Below are 19,995 nucleotides of genomic sequence, written 5' to 3' on the forward strand. Positions count from 1 at the left end.
AAGGTTTTATGTGTTTCTTTGCAGAATATTATTCACCATACATCTTCAAACGTTTTGTTGGATAATTCATATCTTGACCTCAAGTAGACAAATAACAATAAGAGAGACGGCCCTGTGACATTAATCTGAATGGTGCAATAGTAACTCTGAGAAAAAAGGATTTTCATGCAATAGCACATTGCTTTGATCCCTATATTTCACTTTAGGTTTGTTTAATTTAAGGTTATTCTCCACACCTTGTAAATCCCAGATGTTTAACTATATCAGAGTTATGCCCTGCAGTTATCTGACATAAAATAGACATCATTTTAAATAAATAATAATCATTTGTTTATATTTATTTATTTTAGTTATCAAAACATTAAACACCTTTTTTGAAATTATAACTTAGAATCTCACCACCCCTATGTCTATGTCTATGTCAATTTCATTCATTGGTTCCAGCTTCTCACTAGTCAGAATGTTTTGGTTTTCTTTATCTTGTGAGATTGTAAATGTAATATATGTGGGTTTTAGGCTGTTAGTTGGATGAAGCAAGCAATTTGAACGCATCACCTTGAACTTATGAAATGGTGATGGGCATTTTCATTATTTTCTATTTAAGTCAATTTGACTAAAAATACTATTTTAAACTACAGTGAATTTGTAATTCTAATTCTCTGGTACTTCTGCCTGTTACTAGTGGTACTATAAGTAACTGAAGGATTTGTATACTCATTGACCTAATAAAGAATGCAAAGCTTTTTTTAAGTGCGGCTATATTTTTGGCTGTTTTTTAAGCATATTTTATATATTGTATTTGGAATATTTGGAGCCACTGCAGTTTTTCGAAACATAAACATCACCATGTGATTCTTGAACGCGACATGAGGGGTCTCCGCTCCTCTCATTGGTCAGTTCAGGCCAGCTGGCTGTGACGCTGCGTTGTGTTATTTCTTTTATTTTAGTGTGATTGCTGGAGCTCGCAGGCCCATGCCACACCGTGCGGTTAAACTGAAGCGGGTTCCGGTCCAGGTCTGGGTGTGAACCCTGTCTGCTTGTGGTTCTCTGTCGAGATGTCGTCGGCCGAACACGACGGAACCTTCAGTCAGCTCAATAAGTTTGAGAAACTGTCGTGGAGGCCCCTCAACCTCGACTCAGGTCTGTAAACAAAACCCTCTGCTCTGCAAGAACAAGTATTCTGGTACAGGCAGCAAAGCAAACAGCCACCCAACGCATAATGTGGGTAACGTTAGTCACTGTCTGTCTTTGTGTCTGTGAGTCAGCGACGTGCTGTACCACCGCTACAGCACCCAGCTCATAGCTAGCTAACGTGGCTACGGAAGCCAGCAGACATGAGTGAGTGAATGAACACCCAGCAGGTATCTACAGCGCTATTGTCATTGTTATTTTCTTTAGATGGGTCTCTTAAAATATGGGAGGGTGATGGAAAGAGAGACAAACATTAGCGTCATGCTGGGGACACTTTTAGCGTTACCTCACTGATACATTGCATTACAGTCATTTAGCAGACGCTTTTATCCAAAGCGACTTACAATAAGTGCATTCAACATTGGTAATCAAAAGAACTACTAGTCACCAGAAGTCATAAGTACATTTCCTTTTCCAAACAAGCATCTAAGAGCATGAAGCAGAGCATAACTCAGAGCCAAAGTACAGTGCAGAAACAAAGAAAAACAGTTGGGGCCTGGACAGAAAACAGCCGTGACCGGGTCGATCGGCCGCAGGGACCTCTGAGCGACGGGGCAACCAATCGCCCCGAGGCAGCAATTTAGAAAATATTCAGTTTATAAAAGTTAAACTCTTTATGTTCGATGTGTCAAACAGCCTTCATCTCCACATGTCAACTCCACACGTGTGCCAAGACAGAAATGAGAGATGGCAGAACTATTTACAATAAGCTAAATAAAAAGGTTTCAATTGGAGACAAAAACAGTCGACATTAACACCCAGACAGTGATAAGAGCCACTCTTGAAATCCTGCAGATTTTAGTCGCGTCATTTCAACCTCTGACATACAGGCAGTACATAAACTCTACATATGTCTGTCTCTCTCTGTCTTTTCACTTGTTGTATGATTGACAGGCTCCAAGAAGCGGGCACGGTGGCTTCAGGCTCGGCGCATCTTCTCCCCTTCCTGCCCCAACCTGCGGATCCCCAACAGGTTTCTGAGAGAAGGTGCTGAAAGTATGACCTCCCCATCAGACTGTTATACCTCAAAGAAGATAAATGCACTGAGTGATCCCGCTCATGTTAAATACATACTTTGTGCTGTAAAACCCACAAAGGGCTACCTGTTTCACTTAAAGTATTTCGGCATCAAGTTGTCTGATATTTATGCTGTATGATGGACTCTCATATTCGGTCTGTCTCCAACCTGCTCCTCCCACAGGACATTGTGTACCCCCTGCCCGGAGCGGACACCGCTGTGTAGCAGACAGCACCAACCTGTATGTGTTTGGAGGCTACAACCCAGACTTTGAGGAGGCAGGCGGGTCAGAGAATGAAGACTACCCTCTTTTCAGGGAGCTTTGGCGGTTTCATTTTGCCACGGCCACCTGGCAGCAGGTCCGCACAGAGGGTTACATGCCCACTGAGCTGGCCTCTATGTCAGGTAAGGATTGGTGCGCTGCCCTTCATTGCTTATCAGAATTAAACCCCTGCACACAACCAGTTGTTGTCCTTTTAGAGCCTTAATCTGGTCTTATTTAAAGGCACCCTGTTGAGTTTATGTCCACTAATACGACTACTGGGGCGTCAAGTTTCATGAGGTGTCTGCACAAAGGTGACACAATACCAATCCTGCCAGTGGTTTCAAACTATTCCACTGATCTGCAGGGGGCAGTAGTGCACCAAGAAACCCTGCAATGCGCCAACAAAGGCAGGGAAGAAAATTACTGCTAATGCTTAATATGTAAACAATGCTAGTTTCAAACTAAAAATCAGCTTTTCAAATGTTTAATGAGAAAGCAAATGTAATCAACACGATTGTTAGAGCTCACGGTCCACACTGAGTATTTGGTGAGTAATTGGCAAATTAATAGAATTAAACACTCCTACATCATACAACTATTGCAATTGTTTTGTTTTTTTAATATTGACTGTGATGTATACATAAGTGGTCTTTGTCTCTCTTTTATTGGCTAACTAGTTTGTTATTGCCATCAACTGTTATTCACCACCGCCCTCAGCAGACAGCAGAGAAGTCACTCTTGTGCTAGTGGCTGCATTTGCATCATATACATGCTGGTTGAACATGAGCAACTAACAACATGGGGACCAATTCATCAAAACATTGCATCCAAGGTGTCACTAGTGGTCAAAATTCACAGGAAGCCGTTTCATACTTTTTTAATACTGTATTTTTGAAACTGCAACTCCAAGCTTCAGGGAGTGAAGTGTTCCAGTATGTACATTTAAACCAACCGTGTAAGGGATTCACTGTCGTAGAGACCAGTTGTTTTCATGTCTCTCTCACTCTCAGCTGTTCTACATGGCAACAACCTGCTTGTGTTTGGTGGCACTGGGATTCCATTTGGTGAAAACAACGGCAATGACGTCCATGTTTGCAATGTTCAGTACAAACGATGGAACCTGCTCAACTGCAGAGGGAAGAAACCCAACAAGATCTACGGACAGGTAACAGTGTTTGTTTCTATATAGCTGGTTTAGACATAAAGTTTAAGTCATAAAATGTTATTCTCTGTCTAAATATAGCTGTGTATTCCACCAAACAACATCTATAAGTGTTCTCCTTTTCCAGGCCATGGTCATCATTAATGGCTACCTCTACGTGTTTGGCGGGACAACAGGCTACCTTTACAGTACCGACCTGCACAGGCTGGACCTGACCACCAGAGAGTGGACCCACCTCAAACCCAACAATGCACCTTCAGATCTACCGGAGGAGAGGTGAGACAGCAAGGATTGTTTTAAGAACTACAGTGTAGCAGGGTCCCTACGCAGTATGGAAATGTATGGAATTTGATTTTAGTCATTTCCAGGTTTAGATAAGTATCAAAAAGAGAAAATGGTAAAATATTTGTTTCCAGACTATTGTCCCTATTCTGTTTTTTGAAATATAGAATTCAACACTTTTGAAAATAAATTGATCAAACAAGCAGTGTTTTTCATGTGGTTTGGAGCAGGCAGCCACATTGTTTACCACTGTGTGAGAGAGTGCGGTCCAGAGCAAACTTGATGTTGCTGAAAGCAAGAGTTTGGAAATTTGAGTCCGGAATAGTATGGAATTTTGAAATAGCAAATGTGTTGGAGCCCTGTCATAGTTATTTCCCAGAATATTAATTAAAGCTACTACAAGGAACTTTAATTTTGTGTTAATATTTGCAGTTTCCAAGCACCAGATTTCCTTTAGAAAACGTAATTATACTGCAGCAGGGTCTGACAGTCGGGCTCCCTCCAGCAGGCCCATTGTAGCAGCAGTATTGTGTCATTGCGGGGACCGGCAGAGCAGTGAGGCGAAGCTCTGCTCCTGGCAGGGGTAGGAGACACTGCTCTGCCGGGTACGAAGCTCTCCTCGTCCCGCCGAAGCTTCCGACTGCAGGTCTAAGTCGGCTTCAAAGCCGGATCTCCGTCTGTTGAGTCTGACCCTGTGGCACCGATGACAAGCATTAAGAATAACTACATAGAAATAGCCAATCTTCTCGCCGATGGTCTTGTTTACTTATGAAGGTCCTATAAAGGCATTCATATTAATTTGAGACTGTTTCATAATCAGTTCTTCACAGTAACTTTAGAATAGACTGAAAATGAAAACATGATTTTACAGGTACAGACATGAACTAGCTCATGATGGACAGAGAATATACATTTTAGGAGGTGGGACTTCCTGGACGTCATATCCCCTGGACAAGGTGAGAGAAACGGACACATAGTTTTATCATAGTGTGTTACTATTTACTACTTATTACTTACTTGTACTATTTGTCTCCATCAGATTCACGCATATAACTTGGAGACAAATTGCTGGGAGGAAATAGTCAGCAAACCCCATGAAAAAATAGGTTTGTGATCCATTTGTAGCTTTTTTATGCTGAATAAAGTATTTGATGACCACACATTGAATTTACTTTGTCATTATTGTGACAGGATATCCTGCTGCTCGCCGTTGTCACAGCTGTGTGCAGGTCAAAGATGGTAAGGAGTAATTAACACAGCATTTTCTGGACACAACTGTCTAAAATGTTTTACATTTTTTGCCATGTCTTGCTCTGTTTCTACCTCCAGAGGTGTTTCTCTGCGGGGGTTATAACGGAGAGCTGATTCTATCCGACCTGTGGAAAATCAACCTGCAGACATTTCAGTGGACCAAGCTGCCTGCCGTCATGCCAGAACCAGCTTATTTTCACTGTGCTGCAGTCACTCCGGTTAGTAAATTGTCTGTCACACATGTCAACATCTAACTTGGTCAGCAGATTTCTCTTCTGCACTGGGTGAGAAAGAAATCAGATTTTTTGTGCTGTTTGCCAGCAACTAAGCGTTGTTTTCATTATGAATTAATCTGCAGATTTACTTTGTTCTACTAACTAATTATTTAGTCTATAAAATATCAGAAAAAAGTGAAAATCTCTATTGTTCCCAGAGGCCAGTGTGACATCTTCAAATGTCCCACTTGTCAACTGAAAAACCAAAGATTTTTAATTTACAATCGTTTGAACAGCAAATCATCACATTGGTAAAGCTGAAACTAGAGAATATTTTTGGGTTTTGCTTAAAAAATGACAGATGATTTTTCGATTATCAAAATAGTTGCTCATTAAATTTATGTTGATTGACTAATTAATTAATCAACTAGTTGTTTCAGCTCTATTTTCTGCAACTGTTTCTATCCTTTAGGCTGGCTGCATGTATGTACACGGCGGTGTCGTCAACATGTCTGGGAACAGAAGGACCGGCTCTTTGTACAAAGTGTGGTTGGTGGTGCCCAGCCTGCTGGAGCTGACCTGGGAGAAACTGCTGAAAACGTTCCCTCACTTAGCTCAGCAGTCCACGCTTCAGCTGCTCAGCATGGGACTGACACACACACTAATTCAGCGGCTGAAATAGACAAAGCACAGAGACTGAAGGAAGGGGTATGTGATGAAACAGCTCTGACTCTAAAATCCCTGATGACTAGGAAAAGACAGTGTGATGTCAGATGGATCTGAAAAAAAACTTTGAATGCCTTTTTAACTTTATTTTGATGTAAATGTGTGCTTGGAAAAAAAAAAAAAAAAGCAAAAAAAGCAAAGTGCAATGTTTTTCATGAGTTTCTTTGTATGTGGTGGGTCATATTTGAGTTTGCATGAATCCATCAGAAGTCATGCATCAGTGTGGACACCAGAATCACTCTTTCTTGTGCTTGGATTCAATTCAGATGCTGAGCTCAGCTAGTTTCACTGTTGCTGAAGTGATTACGCGTTGCACACCATTGCCATCTTTTACACACGCTCAGACACATCTTCAGTCAGACATAGGTTGGATCAAACATTGCTGATATAAACCTAAATTTCCATTTAGTTAGTTAGAAATTGGCCAGTTTATCTGAAAAGAGGCACGCTGCTGATAAAGAATGGACACGTTATAACTGTGATACCTAAAAAGCTAAGTAGGTCAATTATTTAAAGCATCATGTTTTAGCCTCAAGGGCTTTCTGAGTGAATGCTGATATCGAGCTGTGATCGTAAATGTACAGTAGGCATTAGGCCCTGTGAGCAGATAAAAACCCAAAAGCCTTTCTAAAACATCTGTGACATGGCACCACTGTGAATCTTCTAGTGCCTCTTGGGTTATTATTCCTCTTTAAGGAGACATTAGAAATTAATTCATACACCTGTAGCTCCACAGTGATTATCAAGCCTTTTTATTTCTACATTTAGTGCTTTCCGAATTTCCTGAATGTCGCACATGTGTTTACACCAGTAAATCAGTCCTTTTTTAAGATTTTTGTTTTGTTCTCTGTGCACATGTAGCCTTTTTTCCCCATGTGATTTACCTGGTGTTTGCCACAGGAGCTTTTTGTTGCTGAACATTTCTGCTCATGAGTAATAAGGAGGTGCAGCTAATGATTTTTCATAACTTAAATATACATTTGTTACCTATTTATTTGAATCACTGTGCTGCTGTTCTATTTTATTTTTAAAAAAAATTTAATTGTAGCAAAACGTGAGCTTCTTTTCTTTTTCACAGGATTTCATTGTCATTTCATTTAAGTTTATGCTTAAACTCCATTTTAACCTTTTCTACTGTAACGTGTTACAATACATGCTGTATTGTAGAAAAAGAAAAGGTCTTACTTTTGGTCTTGTTTTTCCAGAGGACTTTGCTCTGTGCTGTACTACTACTAAAAATAAGTGGCATGGGACTTTTTTTTTTTAAACTAGTAACAAGGTAGAGTCTTGAGGCGTACTCAGGATGTGAAATACTGTGATCAGACTCAGTCTGAAGAGCTCCACAAACATTCAACATCGCCAAAATGTCAAGTCTTTCTTGCAAAAGCAGATTTATGCATATAGAGATGACTGATGAAACAAATCTTTTTCTCATTACTGCGCACTTTAAATCTTAAATACTGTGGTAACCCACCAGCTGCTTGTATCCAGTCATACCTTTTGCCTCTTTTTCTCCTATTTTGTCAAATTTACCTTTTTATTTAAATACTAGCATTTTCTCTCAAACAATCACTGTAACTGTTGGTACAATACTAAGCTAACTCTTCTATGACTTATTGTATCATAATGCCTGTTTTCATATTCAAAACTCCACCTCAGTTACTTTTTCTTATGTTTGACATATTATGGCCTTATTTATCTTATTCTGAAGCAACAGCTTCACTACGTGCTCAGACTTGATAAATGTATTGCCTTGCTTAAGATTGAGATGTTTAAATTTGCATCATTTGTGATGTTAATGAAAGTTGAATTATCTCTTGCATGAAGGTACGTTGTACATGTCATGTTACATAAACTCTCGGGAGAAAAGCTCAATGTCTCTTTAAAAGCAATTATGGCTGTAATGTACAATATATTTTGTAATTCCTGTCTGTACAAACAATAAAAACACAGGCAGCCAGTTTTTCAAATTGTTGTATTATCAGACATAGTTATTGTTCTTGCTTAGCACAGCCAACCATTCCACATTTTCCAAATAATGTGCCAGTGTTTTATCTAAAATAATGACACTTATATCATTATCTCTAACAGCCATGTACCATTTAACATGTTGAGTTAAAAAGTATACAAAATATATTACAGTACCCTAAACAAAATATAATCAGTGCAGATACATAACATTTATTTGCATTGTAAAAATACTTTTTTTCCTTCTTTCACCACAGTTTACAAAAATCATAAGAAGTTATGAATCTGAGGACACACAGTTAAGTATGTTAGCTTACAAACTACATTTTACAGTAGTAATATAGTCATGCATCAAGTACCTACCTGAGATAAACATTTTGTAAAATGTATAATTTAGGAAACAGCATGACAAAATAAAATACTAAAAAGCACATCAGGATTCGCACACGATCATGAAAAAGTCTAATGGCAGGGAGTGATGTTGAATTTACATGTTCAGAGTCCCCCAGGCTTAAAAAAAAGTAACTTGGTCTGAAAAGATTTAGTCGCCCAGTCAGCAGCCTGGTGGAGATGGAGCAAAGTAATACAGAGCCAGCAGAATAAGGTAGACAACCACAAGAGCTGTACCTGGGTGGGGGAAATAACACATCATTGGGTTACACAAGTCTAAGATTACATTCTATCAAACCACCAAACTGGATTTGCTTGCAGATATTCTTAAACAAAACAAACTATACTATAAATATATGGTTACATTTTTAGTTTGATATTTTGAAACCACCAGGAACTGTTGTGACAGCTCTTGCAGGGGAACGTTCTGAGTTATCTGGATATCTTTGGTGAATAAAACCCCGAACACTCTGAGAATCATTGACTGGTCAGCAAAGTTATCCATACAAATGACTAAACCAGCCTCTTGGAATCAATCGAAAACCTTTTGAACACGCAGCGACCACTTAAGAGTCCGGAAGTATGAGTTTAATTTGGAGTGTATGGCGTGTCTTATACGGCGCTTGTTTTTTAAGTTTGAATGAAGTGTGTTTTATGACACCTTACATAGCAACAGTGGTGGATGAAGGCACACCTTACAGAGAATTGCATCTTTCTAGTTTGAAGATTAATTCATTTTGATTAATTTAATTTCATGTTTTCCAATGAAGGATGTTCTATCTCTGTAAAAAAAAAACAAAAAAAAACCACACTAAACTTACCCTGAAAATAATCAGACTTGCCGTCCATGAAGATGTAGTTGACAAGAATCACACTGAAGATACTGGCCCACAGGTGTATGTCACTGAATAACAGCACAAATCCCACATCCTGTCCAAAAAGAGTTGATTACAGAAACTGTAAAACAGCAAACAGTAGGTATTTCTATGAATGAATCAATGATGAAACTGTAGGGTGTCTTACATAGAAGGCATTAAATAAGACGAGAATTGGAATCTGTAGCATGCAGACCTGAACAGCAATACAGCTTCCCACCTCCAAGCTGAAAAAAGACAAATCATTATAAATGTCACTTTTTGAAATGTGCAGAGTACCTTAATAAATAAGAGAGGATTTACCTAAGACTGATATTGTTTTGGAGAGCAAACTGAATCCCATTAACAATCTCTGGGATCTCAGGGACCATTGCAAGAACTGTCACCCCAATGAAATACTGGAGAGAGAGAGAGAGAGTCAAACGTTAGGACAGCCAGAGGAAACGACCACATAAAAACTCAGAGGCACGTCCTGACCTGAGAGATGTTGGGCTGGTTTAGTATTGGCTGGATGTGCTCGGTGGCAAGATCAGCACAAGCAGACGTGAGCACAGTGGCCATGATGAGGATGAGCAGAGACCTCCACCGTGACCAGTGGACTACTGCGCCATGGTGGCCCGTCACTGCACAGACAAACAAAGACACTATATTATATTCACTGTCTTGTAGTGGAATAATGCAAGGTACAATTTTGAGTTAGCCAATAAATGGATAGTTTGGATGTTTTGAAGTGGGATTGTATGAGGTACTTATCCATAGTCAGTGTGTTACTACAGTAGATGGCCATCAATATGTCCCCAGTTTGGAGAAACAGACAGGAGAGGAGCAACACAATGTCCTGCAGTAGATGGGTGCAGGAGCAAAATGTATTTTAGCCACTTAAAAAAGGTGATTATGCTCTTATCAAAGCAACCAGACTCAATTGGTTAATTTGTTTGTGTTATTGTATCGCTTTAAAACACCAAAGTCACATGAATACACAAACAAATGAACCGATCGAGGCAGCGGTAAGATAGATAGATAGATATATATATACTTATATATTCCCCAGGGGGAAATTTGTTAAACCAGCAACTCCTGTGCTGTGCGATAGAAAATTACTGTTTTTGTCAATGGAATCTGGAGGCTTTGAAGAAAGCATAGATACCAGCTTTAATTTACTGTTTAAAAGGGCTCTCTGACAGTAAGTTAAAGCGGTAAAAATATTCTTAATATAGTGTACACTTATATTGTTAAGGATTTTTTTTTTTAGGTGGGCCTTGTTTTAGGAGTCCAGAATACATTTTGCTTCTGTCCTCGTCCGCAGCAGTACATTACTTAGCTTCAGTGCTGGTACTTCTGTCTGTTTCTCCATACTGGAAGTGTCTACTGTAGGTAATACACTGACTTTAAGTACGTAATACAACCCCACTTCAAATAAACCAAACTATCTCTTTAGCTGTGATTCATGAGAAGGAGACTCCTACCCTGTCCATCTCCAACATGAATGTCATAAATGTGGGAGTGCGTCTTCAGCGTAAATATCAGACCAATGATGTAGGCAGCTGGCAAGAGGATAGATACTGTGTACACCAGTGGCCTGGCAACAAGATCACACACAGTAAATGAAAGGGAAATAAAATAAATTCAAAAGACTATATGATGGCTTAGTAGGTTTTAGCTTATTTGCCTCCGGTCTTTTTACACCTTATAAGTGCGCCAACAACTTTCCACAGAATAGACTACTTTTAGATTTATTTATCTCCATCCAGACAGTTACTGTTTTGCTTTTGTTTCACTAGAATGAAAATAAACTTTGAAGAGAAATGTGTTGAAAAGTCGTTAGTGCATCAGCTCTAGAGTCAACTTTAGTCAACTTAAATTAAACCAAGACAGAAAGTAAGCAAACAGGGACATTGTGGAAACGTTAACTCTTCAATGCTCAATAAATGCACCAGCAAGGAGACTTTTCAAAAAAAGAGCCTTTTTATTACAGTCAGTATATATATATATATATATATATATATAAATATATATAAATATATAAATAATAATAAAAATGTCTTACTCAACATGGTTGCGGAACAATGTACCGTTGTTCTGTTGGGGAAAAAAATTATGTTATACATAACACAGTGTAAGTAATTCATATAATGTTTGTTATAATGTGCTTGTTACAAAGGGATACTGACCAGATCGTAGTGGCAGTTGTGGCAGACAAACTGACCAGTGCTGTTTCCTCCAGTGGAGTTGGTGCACGCGTCACACACCAGATTTCCATAAGCTTTGGAGAACAACGTGGGGGCAAACACACCTACCATTGACAATCAGGAGGATTAGTCAGTGTAAAAGGTTTTGGTAAAGCTTTTACATTGCATTTGATTTCAGTTTTGGCAGTGTACAGCTGGTTCTGTTGCTGCCACCATCACTTGAGTATCAGCAAAGAAATTTGATGTCACCTGGAGCCGAGTATTTGACATATGTATAAACTTGGTCATTATTGAAATAATCTACACATCTCTTCTTTATTGATTGAATATCTTTGAACATGTGACTTTCTATTCTCCATACAATTACTTCTCTAAGGACCAAGTGTATGAATTTACAAACTCTTCAACATTTAATGTTTTACAGACACTAGTTGGACAGTTTGTTGATTGATCATTTAATATCATTAAAAATAGAATTGTGTAAAACAATTATGTTGAATCTGTAGACTTGATTTCAGCTAACAGGTGATGCAAGTTTTAAGTGTAAAACGCAAAGCTTGCGAGGAAAACAGTAGCTGCAAAAAACAACTATAGCTGTAATATTTGTTGTCTGCAGGTGGAGCAAGTGTCAAAACTGAAGCAGCTACTACTTTTTTTGCCTTTACGAATCAAAAAGTGTTTGTATCTGGAGGTCTAAACTGCTGCTGCTGCTGGTTTCCAAAAAAAAAAATTGAGCTGACTAAATGTAAACAAATCAGTTTGTGACTACCTCAGGAGCTAGTTTCATGATGTGGTTTGCATCTTAAAATACAGTTAGAAGAGAGAAAATGGTTTCTTATTTTAATAAAAAAGTTCTGTAACTTTTTTTTATTGTTATCAACATCTGTGTGTGACACTTCGAAAACTGTATGGCTGGATGAAGGCATACAGTCCATATCAATTAAATACTTGCCTCCTACAGAGATGAAAAGCAATGCGGAGCTCACTCCTGTACAGCGACTGTTGAATCTTTGCTCACTGTGTCTCAACCCTCCAATTATCATGCAGATGCCCTTAGAAAAAGACAAAGCAAGAAGCAACATTCATACTGCACATGCAATATTTGTGTTGTGTATTTGAATGTGACTTTTGTCTCTATTGTGATGTAACTGATTGCTGAAATGATACAGTATAATAAGGACGTGAACTGTTTGGGGGGGAAGAATGTATTTTTGTTTCTACAGTTGGGAAGGAAAAAGTCTTTAAAGAGGCAAATATATGTTGGTATGCTGTCTCTCAATTTACAAATGAAAACAGCCTCTAATTTTAAATGGTTTTTTTTCATCTATGGTAATAGCTGTACAATTAGATGTGAATGCAGGATGGCTCACCGGGATGAAGAGGATGCATCCAAGCAGCGTGCCAGTCAGTGCTGCTTTAACAACCTCCTGCAGACAAGGGTTGGAGGCCTGGTGACCTCTGAGTAGGGCTGTGATGTAAAAGGTTAACTCTGTGATGGAGCCAAAGGTGGCGTTCACTACTGCACCCACTGCAAAGTTACTCTGGGCTGAGATACTGCAAGTGTCAAAAATGATTGACAATTAACATCAGACGCTTTGTACAAAAATCTGTAACTCATTTAACATTTTTGGTACACTAGATGCATCGGGCAACATCAAATACATTTTATTAAAACAACTCACCTGGCAATGCCCATACCAATATAATAAGACAGAGGTATGATGGAGCAGATTGCTATGGCGAACTTGACATTAGAGCTGGCATACTGGTTATCTCGGTCAATATATCCAATTACAATGGCAACTACTACTAGAGGGAGGAGGTCTGAGATGGAGGTCAAGGATGATAACAGGTCTTCATTTGACACACTGACACATACACACTTCATGTACATAACGGTAAAGGATACTGACAGCGAACACATTGATCCCATCAACAGTGTACTTGTAGTAATACCAGTTTGCAGCGTGGTAGCAGCACAGCAGTGCTCTGGTTTCATAGACTTGAGGCTAAGGGTCAAGTAGAAAATAAAGAAGCTGGTTCGTTAAACCAACACTGACGAATATCTCCAGGTTTATGTTCTGTAGTTGATCATTATTAAATCCCTCACTTGCCTTCCTCCGTGAGCAGGTAGAGACAGAGACATCCTCAGGAGCCAAGAGAAGGATGACACCTAGTGTCCGTGCGTTCATCTTGAAAACAGGGATAGTGAAGACCAGGATCCAGGAGAGGAAGCAGGCCAGGGAGTGGATGACCACCAGAGGAGTATATCCCAGCAGCAGCCACACGTAAGTCGAGAAACGATGCTGTGTAACAAGGAGAATGATTTCCATGTAGCAAAAATGTATTTTATATAAATGTTCCATAGATAAATTCTAAATTACCCAGTACGGAGTACGCAGAGGTCGTCCTGGCAGCTCTGGAATTAGCACCTCTGTGGGTGAAGGCAACAGAACTGGTGAATTATCTTCTGTCCCGTCTATGTTACACTCACAGTCTGGTGCTTGTTCACAACATCTTCTCAATGTATTTCCAATCTGGAGAAACATAACCAGAGGAAACATTAATACATTTAACTATGGCACCAACACTTCTATTAGAAATCAATCACCTGCATTAGTGTAATGGGACTCTTGACACAGCTTGTAGTCTGAAGTTTACACAAATCGTTGTCCCATTATTACAACTGGGCAAATCTACTAAATAGGCTGCACAGTGTTGTTATACAAAAGACCGCTATAATGATTATTAACTATACGTAGAGCACTTTCCACACCTGATTTCAGGTAAACCTATTAAACCAATAACAGCTGGAGAGGTTTGTATTGACAGGGCTTACATAAACCACTAAAATGTTTCTAATTGGGCAGGTTTGCAACATGTGAGTTATTACTCAAGGTGTTGTTAAAATGTAGCTACTTGTAAAAGTTATAGCAGTTATGGATGCTAGATTGCTGGAGGAACTTGGGTTGCCTGTGTTTTTTTCCATTAAGCTTCATTGTTGATAGTGAAGACAACATTTTCAGTAATACACTAAAAGCATTTACACTGCAAATATCACAGTCTATTGCTGAAAGTAAGCGGAAGCCCACTTTTAGCATGGCAACACTTGGTTCCAGATTCTGAAGAAGGGATCTAGTGGTTTGTCTCAGTGTCCTCTGAACCTTTGAATGTTTAGTTATAGGTGTCAGACAAACTTCCAACTAAACCAAATCGGAGACGTCCTGTGAATTGTGCTCTAGCAAAATAAAAATCTGGTGACAAATAATGCTTGAGACCTTTAAAAAGGTTTTTGTGACCTAAACTGTCAATAAATACTTTAATGTCAAACTGTCAATCACCCTAGTGAGACAGGACAGTTACTCCCCTTGTCTCACCCACACAACTGATCTTGTGATGTTACCAAAAGGCTTATTAAATCATATCCCTGAATAATATAAAAGAACTGCTAGGGTGCTTAGTTGGGACAGAGGTAGAAGCTCAGGACTCAATACGGCAGAAGCGGTTGAAACCTCAACGATGTATGTGCAACAACGAGTTGCAGCAAACTGTGTAGTGTTGCAGACTTGTGGTGTTGCGAAGCAAGACCTCTGCTTTCATGACCACGAGTCTGTGAGGAAGCTACACGATTTACTGTGCATCTCCCTCATTTCAGTTAGTAGAAAAAGTAAAACATCCCAAAAAAATCAACTGAAACCAAACTGTACCTCATGGATCGACTTGCCGAATGGCCACAGGAAGTAGCAGGACAGCTTCCAGCAAAGTTTGCCTAAAGAGTGAGAGAAAAACTAAATATATGCAAAAATAAACAAGATCATTAATCTTTGTTGGTTGGCTCACCTACCATACGGTACACCAGTGATAGTGATGAACATAAGCAGACCGATCAAGAAATATGCCAGAGAGACCCACCAACCGAAGAGAAGCACATACGCTACGTTTCCACATGTGATGAGATGACCTGACAGCAAGAAGACAAAATTACAGACAGATTAGTGAAAGGCTGACGAGTTCTCCAGCAGCCACGGTAACAATTTGTTTTCATGAAATTTGTATGTAAAGGATAATGCTGGTTTAATACAACTTTGATCGTATTTTTGTGGTTTTGTCATAATTTTCTCTCGGTAACAATAACGTCAAACTCATCAAGTGAATTGTCAACGCACTACTTGAATACTATAACCTGTACCTGGACCTGCATGTGGTTTAATGACGTTGAGTTCAGAGTAGAGCTCTTTCACAACCTCTGACCGGACTTCAAACGGACGCTCTGTCACATGGCTCTTCCATTTTCTGAAACCAAACTGACACAGACACCAAACACTGAGTTAGAGGGAAAAGCCGTTCTGTCTGTTGTGCTGCACTCAAACCCCTTTAGACTTCTTACCCTGTAGTTGTTGACCAGTTTATTGGCTTCCACCTCGTTCTCCGCTCTGATGGTTCTCTTGCTTTGGATCTCCTCCCAGCTATCATCACAGGCCCGATGGTTCTGACCTAAATTGACAAGCCACAAGATGACAAATAAATGTTTGAGAAACATATCAGTATTGCTGTTAAAAAAAATCTAAATAAGTCAGGACTCACATGCATGTTCAGGCATGCATTTTGTTGTGCACAGTGCAGGACATATTGACTGATGAGAAGATAGAGTGTCTGTTGAATTCGGTTGTGGATCTCCGCACAGTTGGTCATGAATCTGTTCATGATTGTGACCGACCTGGACATCATGTTCCCATGGAAGATCTGCAACACCAAGCAAAAAAAGAATTACACTAAAAAAACTAAAAGATGTTTTATGTAGTCACAAAGCAAGTGGTCAGAATTCTGGTCAACATGATAATATAACCATTATAGGAAATACTGATTTAACGAAAAGTACAAAGACAGTATGCACTGAAACTATCATGTACTACTCAAAGCCATAATGTCACTGTATCATTAGAGAGTCACATCTCATTATTTGGGGTCGTAAAAAGAGTATAGAATCATATATTTAATTGTCTGGCAATTTAAAACAACATTAAATTAGTGTAAATGTATTTGAATTTATTGTTTTGGTATAGCAGTGACGTACAATACATTTTGGGAAAGTTGTGCCTCAACCTGTGACTTTTGAGCGTATTGATCAAAAGTCACACTGTGTACAGTCAACTGTTCTGTTTATAAGATGAATGTCACTACAGCAGTCAATTTTTCATTTAAAGATCACATTCAGACATGTTTTAAGACTTGCTTTGATGAATGATTTGTAAGTGACATGGCTTTTCCATAATTACCTTGTTAAAAACTCCTAATATTACATCAGCTTCTTCTGTCTCATTGAAAAATCCACAATCTATGAAAATGTAGGTCTGTTTTGCATATCATGTCGGTGTTAAGTTGCATATTGTACCACAACTAGTTGTGATGTCACTTATTCCTGCTCATTAAAGTCACGTGCTTCATGTATAGCAAGAAGTTTTTAATCGTCCCATCAACTGTTTTAATCCCGACTGGAACAAGGTGAGAATAATCACACACACACACACACACACACACACACACACACACACACACACACACACACATACGTCTGAATGAGGCTCTAGTCTCTCTGAGTCTGAGGCGATGAAGAGGAGAACCTTTGCAGATCTTCACATACACACACAGACACAGCAACAACTCGAACCAGAGAGACGACACATATAGAAGGCGGGAAGACCCATATATAGATCTGGCAGCTGTTGAACTTTGTCTGTGTGTGTGTGTGTGTTCTGTGTGTGTGTGTGTGTGTGTGTGTGTGTGTGTGTGTGTGTGTGCGTGTGTGTGTGTTCCGTGTTCTGATCCATATTCTATTCCGTGTTCTATTCTGTGTCCTTTTCTGTGTTCCGTGTTCTGTTCTCTGTTCTGTGTGTGTTCCATGTTCTGTTCTGTGTTAAGTGAACTGCTTTTGTTTTTACATCTGCAGTAGCGTTACTACTGTGTTAATTTGTCTATGGTGTCGTTTTTATGATATGGTTAATATTGTCCCTCTGATGTGAATAATATTTTAATATGTCCGCATCTGCTGACTTGATGCTGACTATCTGCGCTGCCCTTCTTTCTTTACAGTGTAAAGTCAGAAAAAACTAAAAAACAAAAATGCCCCTATCAGACACAGACTGCCTCCAAAATCCTTACCCTTCCACACCCACAACCACTAAAGCTTCAGGAACTGAGTCATCACATTCACAACACTCACAATAGTACATGAATAGTACATTTTTCAGTCATTTAAGGACTTTAAAACTGTAAGAAAAGCACATTTTTGCAAGAGTATTGTCCTCTCTTCCATTGCAGCCTTAAATGCATTACCACATTGACTGCATGCATGCATGCATGCATATATATATATATATATGTCTTGTTGATGGTGATGTCTTGCCTCAGGGGCTGAAATGTTATCTTTCAACTGATAACTGCCTCAGACAGCTGACAACAGCTGGATTTGTTCTGCGGGGGAACCAGAGACCTGACACCAATAAAGTAAAGGGTAAAAAACGCCCTTCCATTGATTCAGTCTTACAAGACACAAACTTGATGAATGAATAAGTGCCGCCAAACCGCTGGCATCATGAGACAAGAAAGCACAATAATCATTACTTCTCCTTTTAAGCTGCTCAAAACAGTGCCTTCACACACTTTTGAGTCTTGTTTTATTTCCTCTTTCTGTTTTGGTGTTTGCTTCCTGAAGCCCAAACATAGGTAAAAAAGCAGCATTAGTGATCGTGTTAATGATTGTGCACTGACTTTTTGTAAGTTTTTAAATCATTACTCATAGTTTTTTTTTCATCTGTCTAGAAAAGGAAGACGTTATGGTTCACAATTAATTAATAGGGATAAAAAAATAAGTCGAGACATCTAATCGCTTTCTCGTAAAGGAAGCATTGATCGTGAAAGATAAAACGTTTGTTCTTTTGTTTAGTATAACCTAAATAAAGTGAGGCATAAATGAAAGAAAATGTGTCCATTCAAGATATAATTCATTAACCTACTAAGGGTACTTTACGTATATAGACTCAGTTTTTGAGGCATTTTGCTGACATGGAGTGAAACAGAGTTACAATAATATTTCAATAATCAATTAGTTAAAAAAATATTTTGATAATCATTTACGCCATTTAGCAGTCAAACTTGTCAAACCTTTTGTGGTTCAAGCGTCTGCAGTGAGGTGGATTTTTTGCTTCTTTTTTAAACATTATAATAAAAGGAATGTATTTAGTTTTTTACTGTTGGTTTGATCAAACAAGCAATCTGAAGATGTCATGTTGAAATTTGGAAAACGGTGTTGGTTTATTTTCCCTATTTTCTGTTATTGTATAGTCATTACAAAAAATACACTGATTAATTTAATAATCATTAGCTGCAGCCCCAGTATGGACACCTACGGTTTGCCTCATAGCAGCAAAGGAAACAAAAATAGATATCACATAGCACACAACACAGTAGATGTCCCATTACATTGTTATGTGCACTTCTCTTCTTTTGGGGACACAAACAGAGACGGCACTGGCGCGCGCAAACACGCGCACACACGCAGTGTGTAATCAATACAAGGTGACTGTCCGATATGCAACAGCCCTCTCCGTACCGAGCTGACCGTGTTTACTTTTTTGATTCACATGATGATATCACGGTAGATTGAATAAGCACAACAGCCCATGTTGTCGGATTTAAAATGGAGAATGCATTCACAGCGCTGTTAAAGACACGTTCTGTTTGTTACAAATAAAGTTTTTTTTAGCACCACAAGCTAAATATGAGCTTCAGCCGCTCACCTTGTGTCTGTTCAGTCGGCCGCCTTCTCCGGCTGCTCGTGTCTGAGCTGTGTGCGGCTGACAGAGACATGTCCTTCGGTAAAACACCTCAGCGTTAAGTCTTATAACACTCCGTTCTCATCTCAGCCAACGTGACGCACTGATTCGGATTAGACGACTTGGAATTGTGGGAAATGTAGGCCACGGTGGTTGAGCTCCTTAAATAGGGGAAACCCACCATAAATTCGAATGTAAATCACACTGCGCTATAAAAAAAAGTGCTTGTATATAGATTACAGAGGTGGAGAGGAAGCAATGGTGCAAAGTAAGTATACATTTACTAATTTTTCTTTTTTTAAGTGTTGTGAATCTTATCAAATGTGCACCTTAGAGGAGTTTGCCTTCTGCCAGAAACTTAGCAACTGTCTTGATTATTTCATTTATCCTTACTTTACAGAATTAATAGTCACTTACATAGTCTATTTAATTATTCCATATTTGACCATCGGCTGTCTCAGCTGCAGAACGGTACTAAACAGTTTGATAGAAATCGCTGAATTACACCTGACCAACTCAAGATTGAATGAATTAACCAATTACACAGGGATCGACATTGTTATCGTGACATCGACAGTCCTATGTAGATATTATACATAGGACGAAATACAAGAATTACTAAGACTAGGAT

General features: G+C 39.0%; 2 protein-coding genes across 3 annotated transcripts; one reads left to right on the forward strand and one right to left on the reverse strand.

Moving 5' to 3' along the window:
• The first annotated feature begins 942 nt into the window (after positions 1 to 942).
• Positions 943 to 8,074, forward strand: LOC137880997 (kelch domain-containing protein 10-like). 2 transcript variants are annotated; one of them, XM_068722653.1, is made up of 10 exons: positions 943 to 1,140; positions 2,086 to 2,187; positions 2,393 to 2,614; positions 3,485 to 3,639; positions 3,764 to 3,912; positions 4,790 to 4,874; positions 4,958 to 5,024; positions 5,110 to 5,157; positions 5,248 to 5,387; positions 5,857 to 8,074. In XM_068722653.1, the coding sequence occupies exons 1-10, from the start codon at positions 1,056 to 1,058 to the stop codon at positions 6,064 to 6,066; spliced, it is 1,263 nt and encodes a 420-aa protein (XP_068578754.1). In that variant the 5' UTR covers positions 943 to 1,055; the 3' UTR covers positions 6,067 to 8,074. The 2 variants fall into 2 exon arrangements, with proteins under 2 accessions (XP_068578754.1, XP_068578755.1); XM_068722654.1 differs by having other exon boundaries at positions 2,086 to 2,178.
• LOC137880996 (uncharacterized) lies at positions 8,069 to 19,439 on the reverse strand. The gene is made up of 20 exons (XM_068722652.1): positions 19,329 to 19,439; positions 16,117 to 16,275; positions 15,920 to 16,026; positions 15,722 to 15,836; positions 15,377 to 15,493; positions 15,240 to 15,301; positions 13,917 to 14,069; positions 13,647 to 13,838; positions 13,442 to 13,541; positions 13,215 to 13,356; positions 12,903 to 13,086; positions 12,485 to 12,584; positions 11,515 to 11,636; positions 11,391 to 11,422; positions 10,810 to 10,922; positions 9,821 to 9,966; positions 9,647 to 9,741; positions 9,492 to 9,570; positions 9,290 to 9,398; positions 8,069 to 8,705 (listed from the first exon to the last, which is right to left on the reverse strand). Exons 1-20 carry the CDS (start codon positions 19,396 to 19,398, stop codon positions 8,632 to 8,634), a joined length of 2,271 nt encoding a protein of 756 aa, XP_068578753.1. The 5' UTR covers positions 19,399 to 19,439; the 3' UTR covers positions 8,069 to 8,631.
• Positions 19,440 to 19,995: the final 556 nt, after the last annotated feature.

The sequence above is a fragment of the Cebidichthys violaceus genome, unplaced genomic scaffold, assembly GCF_023349555.1.
Source record: "Cebidichthys violaceus isolate CVI_PGR_0920_01 unplaced genomic scaffold, fCebVio1.0.p SCAF_3, whole genome shotgun sequence".
Lineage (NCBI taxonomy): Eukaryota > Metazoa > Chordata > Actinopteri > Perciformes > Stichaeidae > Cebidichthys > Cebidichthys violaceus.